The sequence below is a fragment of the Anarhichas minor genome, unplaced genomic scaffold, assembly GCF_050575085.1.
Source record: "Anarhichas minor isolate MPS153535 unplaced genomic scaffold, ASM5057508v1 ptg000014l, whole genome shotgun sequence".
Classification (NCBI taxonomy): Eukaryota; Metazoa; Chordata; class Actinopteri; order Perciformes; family Anarhichadidae; genus Anarhichas; species Anarhichas minor.
The window spans coordinates 5,505,001-5,525,390 of NW_027466460.1; the positions used below are offsets into that span (position 1 = coordinate 5,505,001).

The 20,390-nt window shown below is 42.7% G+C and overlaps 1 protein-coding gene across 2 annotated transcripts in view; it reads right to left on the bottom strand.

Annotated features, from left to right (window-relative positions):
- Nucleotides 1–19,571, bottom strand: part of LOC142949512 (protein AF-17-like) — a 20,954-nt gene extending 1,383 nt beyond the window's left edge. Inside the window, exons 1-20 of one of the 2 annotated variants that reach the window (XM_076091196.1) lie at nt 19,248–19,571; nt 18,299–18,378; nt 18,129–18,183; nt 17,913–18,022; nt 14,506–14,609; nt 13,802–13,895; nt 12,933–13,040; nt 12,546–12,635; nt 12,302–12,449; nt 11,333–12,196; nt 10,658–10,857; nt 9,945–10,062; nt 9,664–9,730; nt 9,183–9,331; nt 4,942–5,142; nt 4,079–4,155; nt 3,036–3,400; nt 2,754–2,859; nt 1,496–1,699; nt 1–1,408 (exon numbers count right to left, since the gene is read on the bottom strand). The exon at nt 1–1,408 is cut by the window's left edge and continues 1,383 nt beyond it. In XM_076091196.1, coding sequence (XP_075947311.1) covers nt 1,373–1,408; nt 1,496–1,699; nt 2,754–2,859; nt 3,036–3,400; nt 4,079–4,155; nt 4,942–5,142; nt 9,183–9,331; nt 9,664–9,730; nt 9,945–10,062; nt 10,658–10,857; nt 11,333–12,196; nt 12,302–12,449; nt 12,546–12,635; nt 12,933–13,040; nt 13,802–13,895; nt 14,506–14,609; nt 17,913–18,022; nt 18,129–18,183; nt 18,299–18,378; nt 19,248–19,356 — 3,285 coding nt within the window. In that variant the 5' untranslated portion in view covers nt 19,357–19,571 and the 3' untranslated portion in view covers nt 1–1,372. Of the gene's footprint in view, nt 1,409–1,495; nt 1,700–2,753; nt 2,860–3,035; nt 3,401–4,078; nt 4,156–4,941; nt 5,143–9,182; nt 9,332–9,663; nt 9,731–9,944; nt 10,063–10,657; nt 10,858–11,332; nt 12,197–12,301; nt 12,450–12,545; nt 12,660–12,932; nt 13,041–13,801; nt 13,896–14,505; nt 14,610–17,912; nt 18,023–18,128; nt 18,184–18,298; nt 18,379–19,247 lie in introns of both variants that reach the window. The other variant, XM_076091195.1, reaches the window with a different exon arrangement.
- Nucleotides 19,572–20,390: the final 819 nt, after the last annotated feature.

The window sequence follows — 20,390 nt, forward strand, 5'->3', positions numbered from 1 at the left end:
AGGAAGAGTGCTTTCAGTGTGCTAATATACCTCTCCTTGTACCCCAAGATAAAAAAACACTATAGAAGAAAGACGACAAGAGAGTATAAGCCTTTGGGCTCATGGTTTTCTCTGTAAATCTAGCATCATTAAGGCATTATCTATCCAGTATTGCTAAAAGAACAACTAGTTGGTGAACATGAAAGGAATATATATGTATGGAAGTAACATAAAAACTGACACTTCAGGAGGAGGAGTGCAAAATATTCACATAAATCAAAAACCTGTCAGTCCCTGGTGGCCTAGTAAGTACCGAGCGTCCTTCATAAAGGTACTGTGTTGATGGCTAATTTGCTTTGTTAGCTACTAACATGCAAAGTGCACACTTGTTTACGAAAGAAAAACAAGTCATTTCTTACTTACAATTTCCAAATGTTTGGTTTTGTCTGCTTAATCTCGATAGCAACTGGGAAGATATAAAAATCTTTAGGTGGTTTTGAATAAAATCTGGTACTCAACGTTATTGTTGAGGCCAGTCTCTAGTGGACCATAGCGCCATTTTGGACACGTGGGCTTAGTGCCATTTTTACATTTACATGGGTAACCTTTGAGTTAACATCAAGATTTTTGGTGGGCATTTATATCCAGTGAAGGCTATTGCGGCAATGACTCAGCACAAAATTTGAACAATGGAAAATGGGTGGCAGAAACATCTGAGGTAATAACTAGCTTAATGTTGAAATGCCACTAACCATACATCAGAAATGACAGTAAATGTATCCTTTACATAATAAGTGCCTGCGAGAGGCTGCAACATATGGAAGATCTGGATGAAGATTTGGGTGGGGTGAACACAAAGGGAAGACACAATATCAAGGAAGACAGTGGAGGTTGCAAGAAGTGCCAGACGTCTGTGATTCTCACGGACAGAATGGAAACTCTGGCTCAAGCCACAGTGGGAAACCATGAACGGTCAGTGCTTGAGAAGTCAGGAAAGAGGTGCTCTGACCTCGAGTTCACACTTCAACCCAAAAGCCTCCACAGCACCTGCAGGGATGAGCAGGAACTCTGGCTCTGCCTTCATAAGCAGCCCCATTGGTCTAGTTAACAAATTAGTGCAATTTAAGAAGAGACCACTGTATTCATGCTCTCTGAAAGCTGCCTACACAAAAAAACCTATGAGAAGAACCTCTGATATAAAGAATTTCAAAACACGAAAAACTTCACCTTGACGTTTAAGTCCATCCTGTACTACATTCATAAAAGAGGGTGGAAGATAAAGATGACAGAGAAGGAAACACGTTCAGAAGTCATGTAAGTTGACCTTGGTTCTTCAAGCGGACTGTGATGCCCCATATCTTCATTTGAGCTGCTCCTGTGAAATCAAGAAACGTCACCCAGTCTTGTCTCCACCTTTCTCCCCTGCAGCCTGAAAGTACAATCACACAATGGTTCTTCAATTTCAAAAACGTTTATATAATTGGATCACAATTAGAGGTCCTGCAGTACTACTCACCCCAGGCTTGTGAAGTGCATTGTCCTGCAGGCCAAAGAGGCTGCCTCCCTGTAGTGGTGAGGCTGTAGCTGAGGACAGCAGGTTGGGTGACTGGGTGATCATGGGTGAGTTTGGGGTGGAGGTGAGTGCTCCCGTCAGCGTGAGGCGCTGCAGCTCCCTCTGTCTCTGCTGCTGCAGCATCTGGCACACCATCGCCTGCTGCTCCTGGTGGATGTAGGTGGAGAAAACAGACAGTTTATGGGACATTCAGGAACCCTGGGAAAGGTTTTAACATTAACATTAATCCATCTGTAAGCTTCAGTAATCTTGTTTACTAAAAAGCAGCATTTAAAGTGTTTCATCTCCCCAAAATGTTACAAAACCTACAAAAACTGGTCCAAAGCTGCTGAACAAGTGCAACTTTCATTGGGTCATCCACATACGTTTTTCATGTGCAACACTTGTATCGTGAAAAGTAGAAAAGTCCAGTTCACTGGTGTCTTGAATGTACCAGAACATGATCTCAAATAAACCCTAAAACACCAGCCACCAAAGAAAGAAGCAGTTTTATGTTTACCACATGTCCACAGTGTCTGATTGGCTCCAAACTCTACCAGACTTTTACCAGTTTGCAAGTCAAATAGGAAGACTCATGGTGGCTAGTTTCCTGTTGTTCAAAAGGAGTCACGCAGTGACTCATAACATCAGCAGCTAGTTGGCCTCGAACTACTGGAGACACTGTTACACCAATATTAATCCTAAAATGTAATTTCTATGAATTGACAATATGTGACATCTTACCCTTTTGTATAGTTAATATTTAAGCATTGTGCTTCTTATCATTAGTATCACATGTTTGACTATACATTTTGTCTAAAGACTAATGAGAGGAAGTAAGAAGAAATAAGAAGGAGCACTACTTTTGTATATAGACAGAATACTCCTAATTCTGGTTAATTATTCAAACAAATTGGGTTGATTCGGACACAGTTTAAATTTACTTTCATTAAAAGGAATAGTTTGACATTTTGGGAAATACACTTATTGCTGATTGTTAGATGAGAAGATCAGTATTGCTCTCAAGTCTGTATATTAAATATGAAGCTAGAGCCAGCATACAGTTCGCTTAGCTTAGCAAAACGACTGCAAAGAGGAGGAAACCGCTAGCCTCTGTCCAAAAGTAACAAAATCTGCCTACGGCCATTGTCTTGGAGATTCTATGAGAAAATGTACATTGTGAAAAAAACTGGTGAGAATATGACAAAGTGTGAATCATTACAGGAGTGAAGTTCTGTGAGGTGAGGAACTGCTGGAGCTGCTGCTGTTGCTGCTGCTGCTGCTGCTCGAGAAGAAGCTGCTTCTGCTGCTCTGTCAGGAGAGAAGACCTGAAACACAAGCAACGACACACGGCCACATTACACACCACACGATGCAACACTGATCAGTCCAAACACTTACATTACTTATCCTAGACATAATGTCAACGCCTTAAAACAAAACAAGAATGGATTTCAAAGTGGATTTCTCCCTCGGCTGATTTAAAGACAGACTTGGTACATACGGGCTCACACTCTTGGGCAGCTGAAAGCCCTGTGCCAGTGCCTGGGGGTTGAGCGGTGGAGGCTGGGGGCGCAAAGCGGGGAGTGTGGGCTGAGAGGCGTTCTGCACAGAAGACTGGATCACACCGTTCAGACTGCCCAGCACGCCGTTCATATTCAGCTGAGGACTTCCTGACGACATGAACCCGCCCACCATGGGCAAAGAGGAGCTGACAGCCTGACCGATGGGCCCCAAGCCATCGCTCAAACCTCGACTCAGGCCGTTCAGCAGGGGCTGGCCGAAGGAGGCGGGGCTCTGCTGAGGAGGAGGAGTACTTTGGAAGGAGAGGGAGGAGCTACTGCGGGACGGACTGCCAGAGTGGAGCTCCTGAAACAAACACATGAAAAAGCGTTGTAGCAATTTAGCTCTGAGCTTTTGCTTTTGATGTGAATTCAGTGCCGTTGCCTATTGCGGTTTTCAAATGAAGCTTTGAATATCTGACGTCCTATCTTATGACGTTATTGAAGGAAAACAATAGTGTTTGTGTTATTGTGGTTATGAAAATATAATTTATGGCGCTCTTAGCGATCTGCTAGATTGTCCCGTTAATACAGGTGCGTGCCTCCCTTTGTGTGCATCAAGAAGGAGAGCATTGTTTATGAAAGGCTAAATGCCAACAAATATGGATTTTCGTATTTTGTTCGATAAAAACATGTGAATTTTGGAAATTATTACATTTATCTTTTTTAAATGTATTTTTACAGCACTCTGTATGTATTGGAAATATTTGGATCACACAAGTCAGAAACAACGCAGCCACAACTGGAATCTAATTTAAACATCTAAACAGTATAATACTAATAATATTAGTGTAGCCTGGTCTTTATTTTCAACTGTGCAGAAATGCCAGATCTAAACAGAATAAATAGACATGCAAAAAAAAGCTGAGTAGCATTCAAATGTGGATTTAAAATTGAAATGCCAATGTTATGATTGAGGCTTGGAACTATTCAGTACAGTTTTGTATGGTGTGTTCAAGGTAAGAAAGGGTCTACAGGTTCTCACCTCAGACGAGGTAACAAAGGAGGTGTCATTCAGGAAGCAGCTTTTGGACAGGGGACTCTTATTGGTGCTCAGGGGGTCTAAGGAAAAGAGAGGCACAAAGACAGGGTGAAAACTACAAATTGCTTTTTTAATTGATGTTTAAATTCCTTACATATCACATTTCCACATCAACAAATAATCACAACATCTTTTATTTGAATAGTTTCTGTGTCCTCTACACTGCATTTTACAACATGTGTTATTTTTGTGCTGCCAGGCATGATTTCATGGGAAATCTGCTGCATTGATTTACGGGATTGCGGGACATTACTTTAGTTATCAAAATCAGAAAACGTGCCGATTTCCAGTGCAGAAGTTAACAGTCAGTTGTTGTGTCAGTGGAAGGAAAGTTTACTTCTCATACATCTGCCATTCACTCCTCTCACGCATGCTCACTCATAATTGCCTTGCTGTCATTGTTTGGGGCTGTCAATCATGATATCAGCTGTTCTGATGAGCTGGTCTCCTTTATCCAATAGCACAACGACACAATTACATCGTTAGCCTATCATCCTGCTGCCGTCTCTTTTCATCAACTCATGAGCCACCATTAGTGTCTGGACATTTTATTGAACAACCATTGCAAATTTGCATTGCTGCCGGTATGAATAGTTTTGATGCGAAATATTCAGGGGAGAGTATTTTGCGTCGTATATTTGTCACACCCTCCGGCCTTAATACAGTGATGTTTAAAAATGCTACATACAGGTGACTGTTTTGAGGGGAGGAAGGAGAATGGTAGAGTGTACTACCTGACATCATAGTAATAGTGTGTGTCCTAAGGTTTTGATATGAAAGTGGGTAGAGGAGATAAAGAATCTGACCTTGGGAGGATGACAGGAAGTTGATCTGGGCAGAGGTGTGCATGGGGCCATGGGCGGAGTGAAAGTGTGGAGGGAAAGACACGGCCAGATCCGTGTTGAGCAGCTGCAGCCGATCTTTCTTTGCCGTCAGGCTGAGGATCTGGTCCTGGAGGCGCTGGTTCTCCTGCTGCAGGGAGTGGAGCGACTGGAGTATCTCCACAACTACAAGAAGCAGGGAGGACAGACGTGTCATCATACAGAAACCGCATGTCAGTGGAGGTCCGCCTCCATTATTTGAAATATCCAAATGAGTTGGACTACAACGTGCATGGGAAGACCACTATATACCAAGTGTGAGATGCTGTGCTCATAATTTTGAGCTGTCACAGTTTAAAAAAAAATCCAACTGAATGATGGATGATGCCAGCCAGCAGGACAGAGCAGGATGTTTACTTACTCATCTATACTTGCATCTATGAATCATATTGACACTAATGTATTCTGAAATGTATTGTATAAAAGATTTTAACCAGTTGTGATCACTGGAATATTATTTATTATGAAAAATCCACTGAATACATTCAGCTTTTTCCAGGAGGTCAAAGTAATTGGTAATTAACATAAAATACGGGACTATTTCTTTTTCTGTAAATGTGTTAACAATTCTAAATGAGTCAGTATCTGTCTATTGAAAGTATGTTGTTAAAGTCAATAAGCAGACTACCCAGAACTGATTTTATAATATTCCCATTAATGTATCAGGATAAATTAGTTACGGTTAAACAATCTAATGCATGGGGAAATATCTATCCCAAAGAGGGGACAGCCCTACAAATGATGATTGGTAAGTGTCTGACATGTCAATTTATTGCTCACTAGAAACTAGTGTTTATTTCGTAGGCCTACTCATTCGGCCCGCAGAATATTGATGGAAAAGAATGCGTTCCTCTTTGTATATTGAAGCAACCGTAAACAATTGAGAAAGAAATCATAATACTAGGAAGATTTACCAACCCCAAATATGTGCGTAAGACCCTACTAAAGACATAAAAATCCATCTGTCAGCGTATTATTAGCAAGGAGCCTACACAACCCGATGCAGGAGTCCAGCCTACCTCACTCACAAAGCAGTGCGTGCTTCGTTGGTTGTGCACTGAGTAACAGTGGCCTCGGATATGTGAAGCTAATATATATTATAAATGGAATGCAGGCGCCGCCTTATCTTCATGCAAGGATGGCAACTAACTCGTAGCTCTTATTTAACATCCTGTTTCATTTATTGTTTTGTCCCAATTACAGATTTGAACCATCAGTCCTCAGTGGTCTGCCTCCTTGGCGAAGGTTTGAGAGTATTTTCTAGTTAAGTATCTAGTTATCATTATGGATTTCCCAGGTTTTTTAGGAGTCTGTTTACACTGATATGGGCTAATGAAGATAACATTAATCAATAGGCTAAATAAATGCATATGATATATTTTACAGTCCCATCCCCACTGTGTCTGGCCCTTAGACAAATGTAGTTGATGACCCCTGATGTAATGGAGTCCTAAGATGTCCCACCTTAACAGGTTGAAAAAAAAGATTGTCTTTTTCTGGCTTAGGGGTCTAATCAAGAAGAATATGTAGAAAGACCTAGTTATAATGGTGGACTACAGGTATATGAGGGCTTTAAAAGGTTGGCAGTTTCAAAAGGTTGGCAGTTTCAATGCAATACCATTATTATACGCTTACAGTTGCTGCTATTGGAGTTAATTTTGAAATACTATTTGAGAAAATCCTACATGTTTAACTTAGATAAAATAGTTCTGAAACAAAGATTTGTAACTCCACCACATTTTTCTATAAACTATTGCCAAAGATGTACAATTTACAGAAATTACACTTCAACCTGGAATAGAAAGTGCTGACATTAACTGGTGGTTCCTGGACTTGCTCTTAGACCTAGTGTTACTTCACAGCAGTGCCATCAGGTCTGAACTAGGAATTCAACCCCATCCTCTAAATGCTTTCGTAATTGATTTTCTATGGAGCTATCAGTGCAGCGTACCCTGCATCACAGACTGGGAGAACAAACACACTTCTCTCTCATTTCTGCAGAGTGGAAGAGCAGTTAACACTCGTTAATCGAAAGTGAACTCTCCCTGGGGTACAGAGAAATATATTTAGGTGCAGACTGCAGGGCTTTTCCTTTTACAGAGGATGGGAGGCTAAGATGCATACAAATGTACATAGTTAAGAGATGTTACGAGGGATGGGGAGGAAAGAAGGGTCCAAGTCAGAGCTCGGGAGAGGCAACAGTGGTGAAACAGAAAGATAACGGTAGAAAAGAAAAGGAAAAGTAAAAGAAGTATGAGGGAAAACGGAAACAGTGTGACATCACTGGGTAGAGAAACCAAACAGAGCGAAAATAGATTTTAAAAAAGCAAGGGTCAGCAGATGATGTCCCCAGAGAAAAAGTGAGTCTGAGCAAGAGTCAGTGAGCAGCCAGGTTGAGGAGAGAGCACAACAGGAAGTAGTTAAGGAAGATGAGAAACAAAGCTGTTAGAGCTGGCATGTCACAGCATGCCATCTCTTGCTGTGCTATTGTCTGTCCCCAACAGCGTCTACAGGCACATTCATCATCAGTAGTAGGGCTGTACCGAATGTCATTATGTTTTTACATTCAAAGCGTCTCTTGAGGTTTTCTAAAGAAGCTTGGAATGTCTGGCGTCATAGAATTAAAAACTAGAATCACCTCCTCGCGGCTGCATGCCTCCGCCATCCAGTCAAACAAGTCAACATCCATGCAAACTTCATCCATGTCTGCCCAAAATTTCAATAATTTTAGACATTTGTGTGAAATTCTCATAATTAGCATATACATTCTTGAGTTATGGCCAAAAACTTGTTTTGTGACGTCACAGTGACCTTTAACCTCCATATTCTTACTAGTTCATCCTTGAGTCCAAGTGGACATTTGTGCCAAATTTGAACGGACTGGACTGACATATGCATGTACGTCTGGAAGGAAAGACAGACAACCCCAAAGCATGATGCCTCAGGCCACGTTTGTTGCCGGCGCAGAGGCATAAAAAAAAGAAAGAAAGAAAAAAAGTCAAACAAAATCCTCAATTTGAATGGCGTGGTTAAATTGGTTTAAATCATTTAGGTCATTTCTTATGAAATTGACTTTCTTAAATGAATATATGGCTCAGCAGTGTGGTCAACACAAAGAATGTAGGTGCGGCTCAAAGACCGTATGTGTAAAGTGAGATACAGTCTGTGGTGTGGACTGAGCAGAGAGAGACAGAGAGAGGGGAGGAGACAGCTGCGTGCAGTCGTCCACCTTCCACCTCTCTAAGTTATTAATAACTTACTCAGAACGTTACTTTGTCAACCGCCTGCCTAAACACGTGATAGAAAGTCAGCGCATCACTAACACACAGCACTGGAATGTAAATCTACTAATGGTAAAAGACTCAGGGTTCCCACAGCTGAATGCAAGTTAGATTTAAGACTTTCTAAGACTATTTCATGCAACTCCGAAATAAATTTAAGACCAACTGCACAATTACAAAAATGTTTATTGTTACGCTTTCTTGATCTGTGTGACATTAATACGAGAGGCAATCTGTAAATTAAGTAAAAAATTGATGTTACCAATTGGTTTGAGATTTTGAAATGTCAGAAAAAAGGAATTAATAAAATCATACTTCCGAAGTCTTAGTATTTTTGAAAGATTTATTTAAGATATTTTAATACCAATTAAGGCCTTATTTTTAGATTAATGAATTTGAGGCCTTTTTTAGATGTTTTAAAAGGATTCGCGGGAACCCTGAATACTAATATTAGAGTAGACTAATCTTTATCTGCAACTGTGCTGAAATACCGGTTTTAAACAGAATGAATAGACATGCAATAAACAAAACTATCAAACAAACTGCGCAGCATTCGAATGTTGATTTCGTTATGAATGAAGCTTCAAACTATTCGGCCCTACTAAATAGTACCAGGTCATGTTCGCACAGACAGAACTGCACAGTGAGAGCAGGTAAACAGAATCTTGTCCAGATTATAAATGCTATTTTTGTTTTTTTTACCATGTCTAGTTCAGTGTGACCACTAAACTGAATTAAACAACATTTAAACAACATTGTTTAATAATTCAAATCATCAAGAGACCTGACAAGATGAAAGTACCCCGTAATTTAGGCAAAATAACCAAATCATTTTTAGAGTTTTGTCTTGGAACCACGTGGTAACCACTGGTCCATGTCACTCACTGTTAACTCCCATCTCTCCATTGCCGTGTTTCTCCAGCAGGAGCTCAATGTGGGAGCTGGCTGGAGGGACGTTCTCGGGACGGGCTCTGACTCCTGCACTCAACCCGTCCCTCTGGTCAAACAGAAGAGGAAGACAGCTCATAGGAGACCTACGTGTGGAGGAGGAGAAGAAACCCAACAAGGAGTCAGAAAGAAATAAGAAGTCATCGCTGCAGCAAAGCTGGGAAACTACCAGCAAAACCCTGTGGCTGTGGTTACTATTTCTTTCTAATGCTGCTATTTGCCTCCTTTTCCTGTTAGTGGTTACAGAAATAGAAACTGATCTGACAACAGGCTACAGTACAGGGAAACTTTTTCCAAATGATGTTTCCTTTGATGTATCAAAGAGACGTGTTTTACTACTCGCTCACACATTTTCAGTAAGGATTTCAAATTGTTGACTTAGCATTCAAAATACCAATAAAGATGAAATGAGACATACTGTGAAGAAAGACTCTCTCTTGGTGAGTTCCCCTGACACGGGAAGCGACAGTCGTCGAGGTCGGACTCTGAAAATTAGGACAAAGAGTTGTGAACTTTACTTCTATTTAATGAAAGGTGGTACAAATTGAAGAGATTTTATGCATGCCGGATCCTGACAAAGGTAGGAATATATGTGTCAGAAGAGGCATTTTTTAAAGGAAGCTAATCTAAAACTAGCTTCAGTTTCTCAACAAATGCAAATAAATCATGTTGATCTCTGAACCCTGATTTCCCGCTCACCTGGCAATGAGGACTGGGCTTGGGTCAGTAGTGGTGGCAGCGTCAGGGCTGCGGAGAGACAGCTGGAGAATGGCTGAGTGGAGGTCAGGCTATAGCTGGTGCTGGAACCTGGATGGACCTACGAGACAGTGAACGTCAACATCTGGCCGAAAAATAAATCTCTTTATACGACTGATACACTACAGGTGAAAAAAAGAAAAGGTCAAATAAGAACAGCAGGCACACAAAGGAGTAAGAAAATAAAATGTCTTGATATATTCAATTGTTTTGTCTACGGGAAGAAATAATTCATAATAATAATCAAATAATAAAGAAAGAAAGTCAGACAACTGTAAAAAATGTGCATTTTAATTTCCCAGAGCCTAAGGAGATGTTGCTTAATTTATCCAACTGATTGTCCAAACCCTTAAGAGATTTACTTCACTGACATATATGACAAAGAAAAGCAGTTTGTTTTTTTGGCTTGAAAAATGACTAAATGATGATTATCAATTGTCAAAGTAGTTGAAGATTATTTTTCTGCCGATCAGCGAAATTATTTGTTGACTCATAGTTTCACCTCTATAATGATGTCGTACTAACAATAACACAACAAGTAGATATCGTCCCAGACACACATATAAACACCACGCATGGCAGCTATGCAGTGGTACTGATAACAAGTTTACTAAACAGTTCCCCGTGTGACCCCGAATGCTGACTCTCTGAAGTACCTGTGTGTTTGAGACAGCGTTGACTGACGGAAGTGAGAGTGAGGACACGTGGGAAGTAAGAAGTCCTGAGGAGAGAGGGGTGCTACACATGCCCCCTCCCAGGGACAAGGAGGTGTTACACACCCCTCCACCCAGGGAGAGAGGGGTACTGCAGACACCCCCGCCCAGTGCAAGAGGGTCCTTTAGACTGGAGTAGATACCTGAGGGATGGGAGAGATAAAAGAAAAAAGATATTTATTAATAATTTCATCTCAGAAGTTGGAAGACCCCCAAAAGACAACAACACATGGCAGCCGAGCATTCGTGCACACGAGAGAATCAATCTGTAAGTAGGGTAGGAAATCTAGCACTCAGAGATATGTGCAGCTGAGCACACACAAAAAACACTATCTAGGGCAATATTCCGAATTTTAAAACCCTGTGTATGGAAACAGTAGCATGTACTTTAACAGTATCCGATGGCTTATTATAATACACTCTGAGGTTCTGATATACAGATAAGCTGCTACGGTGGCGCTGACATAGCACATGTGAAATGGAAACATTTCACCACTTTAAAAGCAAGCTGCAAATGAAGACAACAAAGTGATTTTTTTTTTTACACACACTCACTCACTCACTCTCACACACAGGAAGCTAGAGAGCTACCACACACACCCACTCACTTAGACTCACCAGAGTTGAGCAGAGAGTTGCCACGGCTTGTGGAAAAAACGCCGGCAGAGGAGGAGGAGGAAGAGGAGGAGAAAGAAGAGATGGCTGTGGGAGGCAGCGTGGAGGAGAAAGAAGAGATGGCTGTGAGAGGCAGCGTGGAGGAGAAAGAAGAGATGGCTGTGGGAGGCAGCGTGGAGGGGAAGGCGGGGTGAGGGATGGAAGATGGGTTCGTGTATAGCGAGGAGGTTAAGGCTGGAGGAGGCGGCACTGCGCGGTGATGGTGGTGGTGGTGCTCCTCTTCCCTCCTCTCTCGGTTCTTGCTGCCCCGTGGCCGCCCTGGACCGTGGCTGCTCTTCTTGTTGCCGCGGTGCCGCCTCTCTCTGGGCAGCGGTGGAGGCGTGGCTTTGTCCTCCTGGGCCGCCTCCTCCAGGATGGGCGGCGTGCTCAGTTGAGACGGCTTACAGAGGCTCTTGGAGGGCTTGTAGTCCCCGGAGGAGGAGATCTTCCGGATCTTGCTACTGCTGCCCAGCCCCGACGAAGAGGTGATGCGCATGATGGACCCAAAGGTGGAAATAGTGACCTTGTTCTCGAAAGGGCTCGAGTTGCCCTCCGACCTGTCGTGACCCTGTGACCCTGCCAGTGGGCCATCAGCAGGAGTCAAAGCTGGTGGCTTGTGGTATTTGCTGTCGTCCTCCTCATCTTTGTCCTTGTCCTTTTCATCGTCCTCTTCGTTCTCCTCCTCCTCCTCCTGGACTGCTGGCCTCCTGTGGCGCTCCTTACGCTCCTCACCACTGTGGTGGTCGTCGGCCCCTTGGTCCTGTTCACGCTCCAGGCGCGAGGATGATGAAAACGAATGGAAATCCGGAGCGGAAGACAGTGAGCCACCTCCAATAGAAACACAAAGTGATAATCAAATTCAAATACAACTGCTATACTTAGACTTTATGTCAACATTTCACTCTGTCTCCTCTTTCATTCTGCACATTGTACCTGTGTTGAATGGACTGGAGGAGCAGGAGGAGGAGGAGCAGCTCTTGCCAGTGCTTCCCGTCTTCTTACTGCGATGACCGTGACTGTGTGAGCTCAGCTTCTTGGACTTTCCTTCACTGTCCTTGCTGCTGTGGTGACTGGAGGATATCTTTACCAAAACATACAGGTTATAACTAGATTAGCTCGACTACTTGTCAAAGTGCCCAGCATGTCACAAGTCATCCTGTGGGTTGGCTTTTCATACCTTTTCTATACTGCTGGTCGTCACTGAAGAGCCCAGGCTGTCAGAGGACTTTTTGTGGCGCTCTTTTTGCCGAATCTTGTCCTTATGACTCTGAACAGACATAAATCCACAGGGCTAAGGTATGTTAAGATCCTACGAGGAGTTATTTTTTTAAAGTAGTGCCACAAAACTGTTAAAAAAAATAATGAACAGCAATAGTTCTTAAACGATATTGTTACTCTAACACAAGCAGACAGACAAGAACTTCACCTCTGTAAAATTGTTGAAAGTTATAATTTACATTAGAAGCTTACTGGTCAAAGAATGTGTAAACCAGATATTCAATGCAACCTTTGGTAATTAGCACACTTGGCCCTTACAGTTACACCCATCAACACTAGCGCTTACCTTCCTCTGTCTGTGGTGATGATGTTTGTCTAGTGGTGGAGAACTTGAGCGCCCCCGAAGATGACTGAAGGAGCTACTTGTATTTTCACTGGAACGTAACTTCTTCTGCTGTAAAATCCAAAAGGAAAAAGTAAGCATGGTCTCAACAACAAATAAAACCTAAAAGCTGCAGGGCGTCCTTCACACCGGGCCTTTTCAAGCTGAAATAGAGCCGGTCGTGGCGCACAAGGGTATCCTCCAACTCTGAGCGGCCGTCCCTGACCCGCCAAGTTGAATCCCCGGGCAGAGTGCGCGGACTAATTGTACAAATATGTTCAGGTCATTATGAAACGGTGGAGGGCGTACGTCTAGGTAGCCGAATTAATGTGACACACTGCAAGTTTGACGCCATGTTGCATGAGCTTTTGCAATGCGCAACTGTAAAGTCAAAATAAATCAATAAATTGATAACCTCGGAGGCATACTATTCCGATGGGTCGGACAATTTGGAACCGGTTCTCTATTCCCATCCCTATGCCAGAGCCACAAAAACGTCATCAAGCATGGATGAAATCAACACAACTAAACTAAAGATGCCAGCTCAATTTGATTATTAGGCTGCTGAGACTCAATCATACAAATAAACTACTCGTTTGAGGCGGAGGTAATAAAAAGTTTAGCAGTTATGTTTACTGTTAACTGGCAGAGTTAACACTTCACAGTGCATTTAAGAGGGGATTTTGGACAAGGACTTTTATCTCTGATGTTTGTAGCTGATACCATTTTCATCAATAATTGTTAAAATGTCAATAACTCTTTCATTTCTTGATTTATGCGATGTGTTGTGCGATGATATTAGTTTGCAGCATTTAGACTGTTGTCCATCTTACCATTTTGTTGTAGTGGTGCTTGCAGTAGCCGCAATACTTCACGTTGTCAGCTTCTGGGCCTTCCTCCTCGCACAGCAGACCTGCCATCTGAGCACTGAACGCAGGGTGTCACAGGGTCAGACAGGAGAGGAAACAGGAGAGCACACACAGACACACACCTGAGTCACCTGAGAGCTTTTGATCAAGACAGGATGGATCAAATGTCAGATCTCGGCACACAGAAATCTGCGCTGTACAATATTCCAGGATTGATTTTAGGCTTGAGTTTTCAACTTCTGCATTGTGATAGGAATTAGCTGCAGCTTACACATTATAATATATATAATAATAATAATTAAGGCACAAAGCAAAGAAATAGAAATGTAAGGAGATAGGGTGGTAGAGTGGGAAAAGTAGTGCAAACAAATACAGCTAAGGGAAACACATATCAGCATTCTGAGGCCAACTGTGGACGGCAGCAGGCCATTCATTCTGGGGCTGTTTCACAACTAATTGCATCAGTCAACAAGTAAAATCAATCATGTGCATCTAAAATCAGATTACGCCTTGATCGTAGTTTTTGTTATTGTGCAACTTTGGTGAAATTTGAAATACGCACCAGTACATTACTTTGCTTCCGTGCTCGTGTCTGTTTTTCAAAACTGGGAGTATACGGACCGTCATCTACTGTAGGTAATACACTTAACTATCCCTTTAAGACTCACCAGGTGACATGGAAAGCTTGTCTGCAGCCCTGTCTGTTGCAGGTCATGCAGGCTCCGCAGGCCGCCTTGCTCTCTCTCCCGTGGTCCTCACAGATATAACAGGTCTGGTGAAGAGGCCAAATGGAGAGAATGGGAGAAGAGGGAACAGAGACATATCAGTTATTAGTATTATTAACAGGTGCTACATTGCCCTGTAGATGAACTAAGTGCACACAAAGCCCTTGCCATTTCAAAAAACAAAAATGCAGATTCATGTGGAAAGCTGAGTAATGCTCATTCATTCATGTTATTTGGCTATTCAAGAGAACCATTGTGAATTCCACAAAGTTGAATTGTCCTTACTTTGAGTCCAGAGGCAGCTCTACTGTAAAAGATTAGGACGTTTTGCTTGTCAAGACAACAGATGGAGCTTTCCAACAGAACGCAGTTTGCTCAGTGCTTCCAGCTTTGTACAGCAAAACTGTTAACCAGATGTTTGGGAATGTTGACTGAAAAAAAAGCTGACACGGAAGAGCTCGTGGCTTGTTGTGCATTTGTTTTCAAAACAGAGCTTTTAGTTTTGCATCAGGATGGTACTAAAATCAAAAAATTTCCTCCATCATTTCCTTCTAGTTTGAATACAATTGGTGTAAAATGGTTTCATGATAAACTGCGGGGAACTTGCATCGATGCAGCAAAAGAAAAACAAAACAAATGTCAATCATGCGAAGCCAAGATTTTGGAAATTATTCATTTTAGAGCTCAAGGCTGGAATCCTTGCCTCCAGCATGACAGCAGCATCAGTCTTCACTGACATGTTAATGTGCACACAAAATACATGCAAGCATACACATGTGATCACACACACAAGCAGACAAACGCATGCACGCACACACACACACACACACACACACACACACACACACACACACACACACACACCCCTTTTGTACTTCTTCCTCAGCTTGTCCCCAGTGAGCGGGGCAGACTGCTGGTGGGGGGGCAGAAGAGGCCTAGCAACAGGTGCAGGACAAAGGAACAGCGGGCTCTTTACCTTTTTTGCTTCAGCCCTCTCTGTTTTGCCCCTTTCTCTTCCCTTTCCTCTGTCTTCCTCTACTCCCGGCATCCTTACTCTGCTCCCTGTTCCCCTCGGAGGATGTCGTCTATGTAATGAAAGGCCGGAGACACCAACTACACCAAGCGTGTTAAAGGAAGAGCGGCTTCTCAAGTTTTCCCTGTCCATTGTAACGCTGTCTAGGAATGCAGGCAGCAAAATCTGGATGAATGGCTCCGACAGGGAAAGCTGCATGCAATTTACTGTAGCTGACACAGTAATATGAAACCAGGCACTCAAACACTCACATGTGTACATTTATATGCAGGCATGCACACAGACACACTCACATTACATACACACAGCACGTCAGCCACTGGCTGCTAAGAATAATGAGTACATGCGTCAAATATTGATATATTTGTAATGTGCATTGCTTTGAAAAGGCCTGCTCTGATGCATGCTGGATACACCAGCGCTCACTACTTCTGCTAAACACAGTCTGCCAAAGGCTAAACAGACAATAAATAAAAGGTACAAATGGATAAAGTTACAAGACAGCAGATGTATGATAATGGTCTTAAACTCGTTTGTGGTTTAACAGTTTGCTTTAAAAAGTGAAATAAATACACATTAGCAGAATATTTCAGTAGCCCTTCTGAATATCTAAGCATGACTGCATGTATGATGAAGGATATGTTCAGTCTTTTGTCCATATGTGGTTTTACTCTGCATGTTAGGACTCTGTGTGAGGTCCGGCTATCTTTGGATTTTGTCTGTCAGTCTGCAGAGTGAAATCATTGTTCATTTGTTTTACAAACACACACATTACATGATTAGACCTGGAGATGCTTCTTTGTCAGATACCATCAATTCATGACGGTCTGTACTACTTAACTAATGATTATTTTTACTAACTGTTTTTTAATAATCAATTCAAGTTTTTCAAATGTATCTTTTTGCCGCTTTAAGCTCCACAAGCCGAGTGCCATCTAGTCCCATTTTATTGGAGAGAAGGCAGAAATCTCGAAGGCCAATACCTCCAAAACTAGACAACTCAAGATCAAAACATTCTAGATTGATAAACAGCAACACAGGTAAGAGGAAGAATATGTATTTTTGATTTTCAGGTGAACTGTCCCTTTAAGATGAAAATCTCCCACGTTTCCCAGAATGACTTTTAACAACCTCCAGAGAGCAGAAGCGACCTTGCCACATTCGGCTGTGGGTTTGTACGGAGCATGTAGGTGGAGAGATGGTGATGTGGTGGAGGAAAACATTTATTTTCCGGTTAAAGGAGAAATAAGAGTTGTGCCGTTTCCCGGATGACTTAAAGCTGCGTTTGTTGTAGCTACTGTCATTGGTGGAGAAACTGCTAATGCTTTCTTCTTTTATGATGGATTTCTCTCTGTGGGATTTCTGACACTGCAGAAAAAAGTGTTTCCTAAAACAAAGGCACTGCTCTGTTTCTCTGTTTTTCAGGGACTGACTCCAAAGCTGATATTTTCAGTTCCATTTCCAACTGAACTTGAAAATGGCAATAGACATGGTTTAGACAAAGCTTTTTTATTTAATTCATCATTATGAAATAAATGACGATTTAGATAGCTATAGAATAAAGACAACATCTGCGTTTAGATTAGTTTCCATAATCCTTGGTTTCACGACGCAATTCTCTCTGGAAAAATAAAGGCTCGATTCAGGGCACAAAGGAACTGTGTCAACAAAAGCAGGAAGAGTAGAGCACTTTTGTTTTCCCCGCTAGCTATTCCCATTTGAAAAGTTGTCTATTTCCACTCTAAGTGAAGAAAGGTTTATTTGAATTGCTCTACGACCAAGTTTGAGTTCAGATAACAAGACTTTACGTTTTCCAAAACCTTACTTCTAAAACAAATGTTCAACAGAAATATCACTGAGGAAAATAAGATACAACATTATAATAATCAAACATCTGTATGAGAACATTGCCTAAATAAACTTCAAGAGAGAACAGGTAGAGCAAATATGAATCGGACCAATCATTTGGTGCAATTTGGTGCTGATTTTTTCAAAACAAACCTCGTTTGGTTGGAAAGTATCGATGTTCGATACCCGGTCATAGATGCTTGTCATCTCTGCTAAAGGATGTTTTTATGCGTGTTTCAGCCGCTCCAGCAGGAAAAAAAAAAACAGATGACATGTGGACACCATTCTCTGGCTGTCCAGAAATACAAACACCTTTCTGTATATCCTTAATATAAGTTTCGAGACAGGGCGCCACACCACGAGGAAGTCCTGTAGACTAAAACCTGTTCACTTCACAATGTGTTACAGGTTTTATCCAGTCAACAGAGTGTGTGTGTGTGTGTGTGTGTGTGTGTGTGTGTGTCAGTACCTTGATGTATCTGTCATGCGGGACGTACTGCAGGATGATGGGCTCCATGGTGAGGACGTTGGCAAACTGAACCTCCGGGATGTAGAGCGCGCACACAACGTGTGCCCAGCCTGACGGAGAGATTGGCAGTGGCTCAATGACACGATAAGGTTTCTTAAGAATGAAGTGGAAATATGTTCAGTGCACTCAGAGAAACGGCAGGAGAGTGAGATTTACCTCCGCTGTCTGTCCTCTTGAGGGCACCATCTTTGTGGGGACACAGCTCACACCTCTGAGGCAGGACAGGAGAGAGCAGAGCTTGTAGTGAGCGTGGCATCGATCCTAACGGGTGAAGCAGGAACAGATGGGTGTGCTGCGTGACATGTCGTGTGTGTTGTCATACTCACCACGCGTGCCGCCCTCTCCTGTGATTCACACTTCCGACAGAACCACGGACCGGTGGGCACCTGGACAATGCCATAACATGCTGGGATGGAAACACACACACACACACAGGACAAGTTCATGGTACTATTTCGATACATTCCATTTTCTACCGCAACGTACTTTACACACATCTCTTATATTGTGTTGTTGTGTCAGTACCGTTAAGTGCTGCTGGCACCTTGGTCAGGTAATATTTGAAAGAAGAAATGTATCCAGTTGGAACTTCAATTTAAGATTGAATATGAAATAAATTGACCCTATGAAGACAGCTCTCAACTCAGCTTGCTGTGTCAGCTTCTAACTAATCTTTCTTTATTACATGTTATAGCACTTTCGTTGCCTTTACAGGAACAAAGTCATCTCTACTTCAAAAAATCAACCTGCAGATGAGGAAAGTCCGCCAGGCATAAATCTACAGCAGCCTCCCAGAGTTGGTCCAACAATCAGTGGCAGGGCTGATTTCTGCTCAGAAACATGATCCTAGAAGTTAAAACTGCTACACTTGTTTTGTCTCCATAAAAAAGCAACAAAGCAAGTGGACACAAGGCAACATAATGTCCAAACCGGCGGGCCTCGCCGGGGCTGTTTTTGTCGCAAAAACACGCCTCTCGCAGTGTGTCGTGAATCCAAACCGGGCCAGACACGCACGCACGTACGTACACGGACCTGAAGTGCCATCAAGGCGCCATCCAGACTCGGTGTCACACTCTGCTGCTTGGCCCTGTGTGTTTAATCATGTGTGCGGAGAGGAAACAACAAACAGCACGCCTACCTACCCCTCCCACACACACCACACGCACGTAGACAGCGATGGACCTACTAAGAAACCTAGCGACCTACCAGCACCTCTGGCTGCCTCCAGCCGCCACAGCTACCCAGTAATTGCGCTCCATCGGCGGCTAACGTTACCTTGGTGAACGGCGACGCTGCAGCCGTGTCCATCACAGTAAACCAGAGGGTTCTCTGCCCAGCCTCGCTCGTCTGAACACACGCAGCAACCTCCAACCATTTCCCGCATGCTGCTCCCATACGAATAAATGTATTTTCCCTCCCGGTAACGGCTCAGACCTCACCCAGGCCTGTCAAGTGGACGTCCCGCACTTTAACGCCGCACCGGGCATAGCCGTGGGCCGCTTTCGTCGCGCACTTTTAGCGCTGCGGAGAGGCGAAATCTCGGCGTGGGGTTTGTGGTGCTGCTGCTGCTGCTACGTTTTTTCCGTGATGTCCTCCCCGTCCCCATAGAACCGATGCAGTGCGCATGCTCAGACTTGCTATTTTGGTTCGGAATAAGTCACAGCAAAAGGTAGCAAGTTATTGTTATTTTGTGGACATGAAGCCCTTTTTCGCCGCGTGTTTTCAGACTGCAACATTATTTTTGAAATTCTCATCAATGTGACAATATATTGTAAAGGCGTGGAATAGTTCTATAAATTAGATTAGTAAAACATGTCGAGCAGTCAGTCAAAACCGCTGGCTGCCCTCTGTTTATCAAGTTTGTTTCAACAGCACCATCTTCAGGATTTCCACAGAATAACGTGAAAAAAATTACAAGCTATTTCACCATCCGATGTGCTGACCTAAAATGCAAAACATCCAGTGTGAATGATACACCTGTGTGTAACATTTCATTTGACTTTATTCTGATTCGTTCCATTTTGGTGTAAGGCTAAAATGATCTACATGTATCTTGTATTCTTTCTCTATTTGTGGGCATCACTCTTTCCAGTTACAGCCAAAACAATAAAAACACATTTAGATTCAAATTCCAGTTTGTCAAACTGACCCGTAAGCCTACTGAGGTTTCATGACTCAAACTTTATTTGATTCCTTGGTTGCTCTTAAGGTCAGTGTACAGTGTGTTGTCGTTCCAGTTAAACCACATCAGCATGGATCTCATTCAGATTGTTGGCTAATAAGTTGACTTCTATAATTCAGTCAGCAGATGTCACTAGAAGCCTCTCGTTTTGACTGGACTGCTTTATGACTTTTGTCTCGACCTGGCTGAGTAAACTCTGTCTGACAGGCCGGTTTTATGGTGGATATGGGACTCCA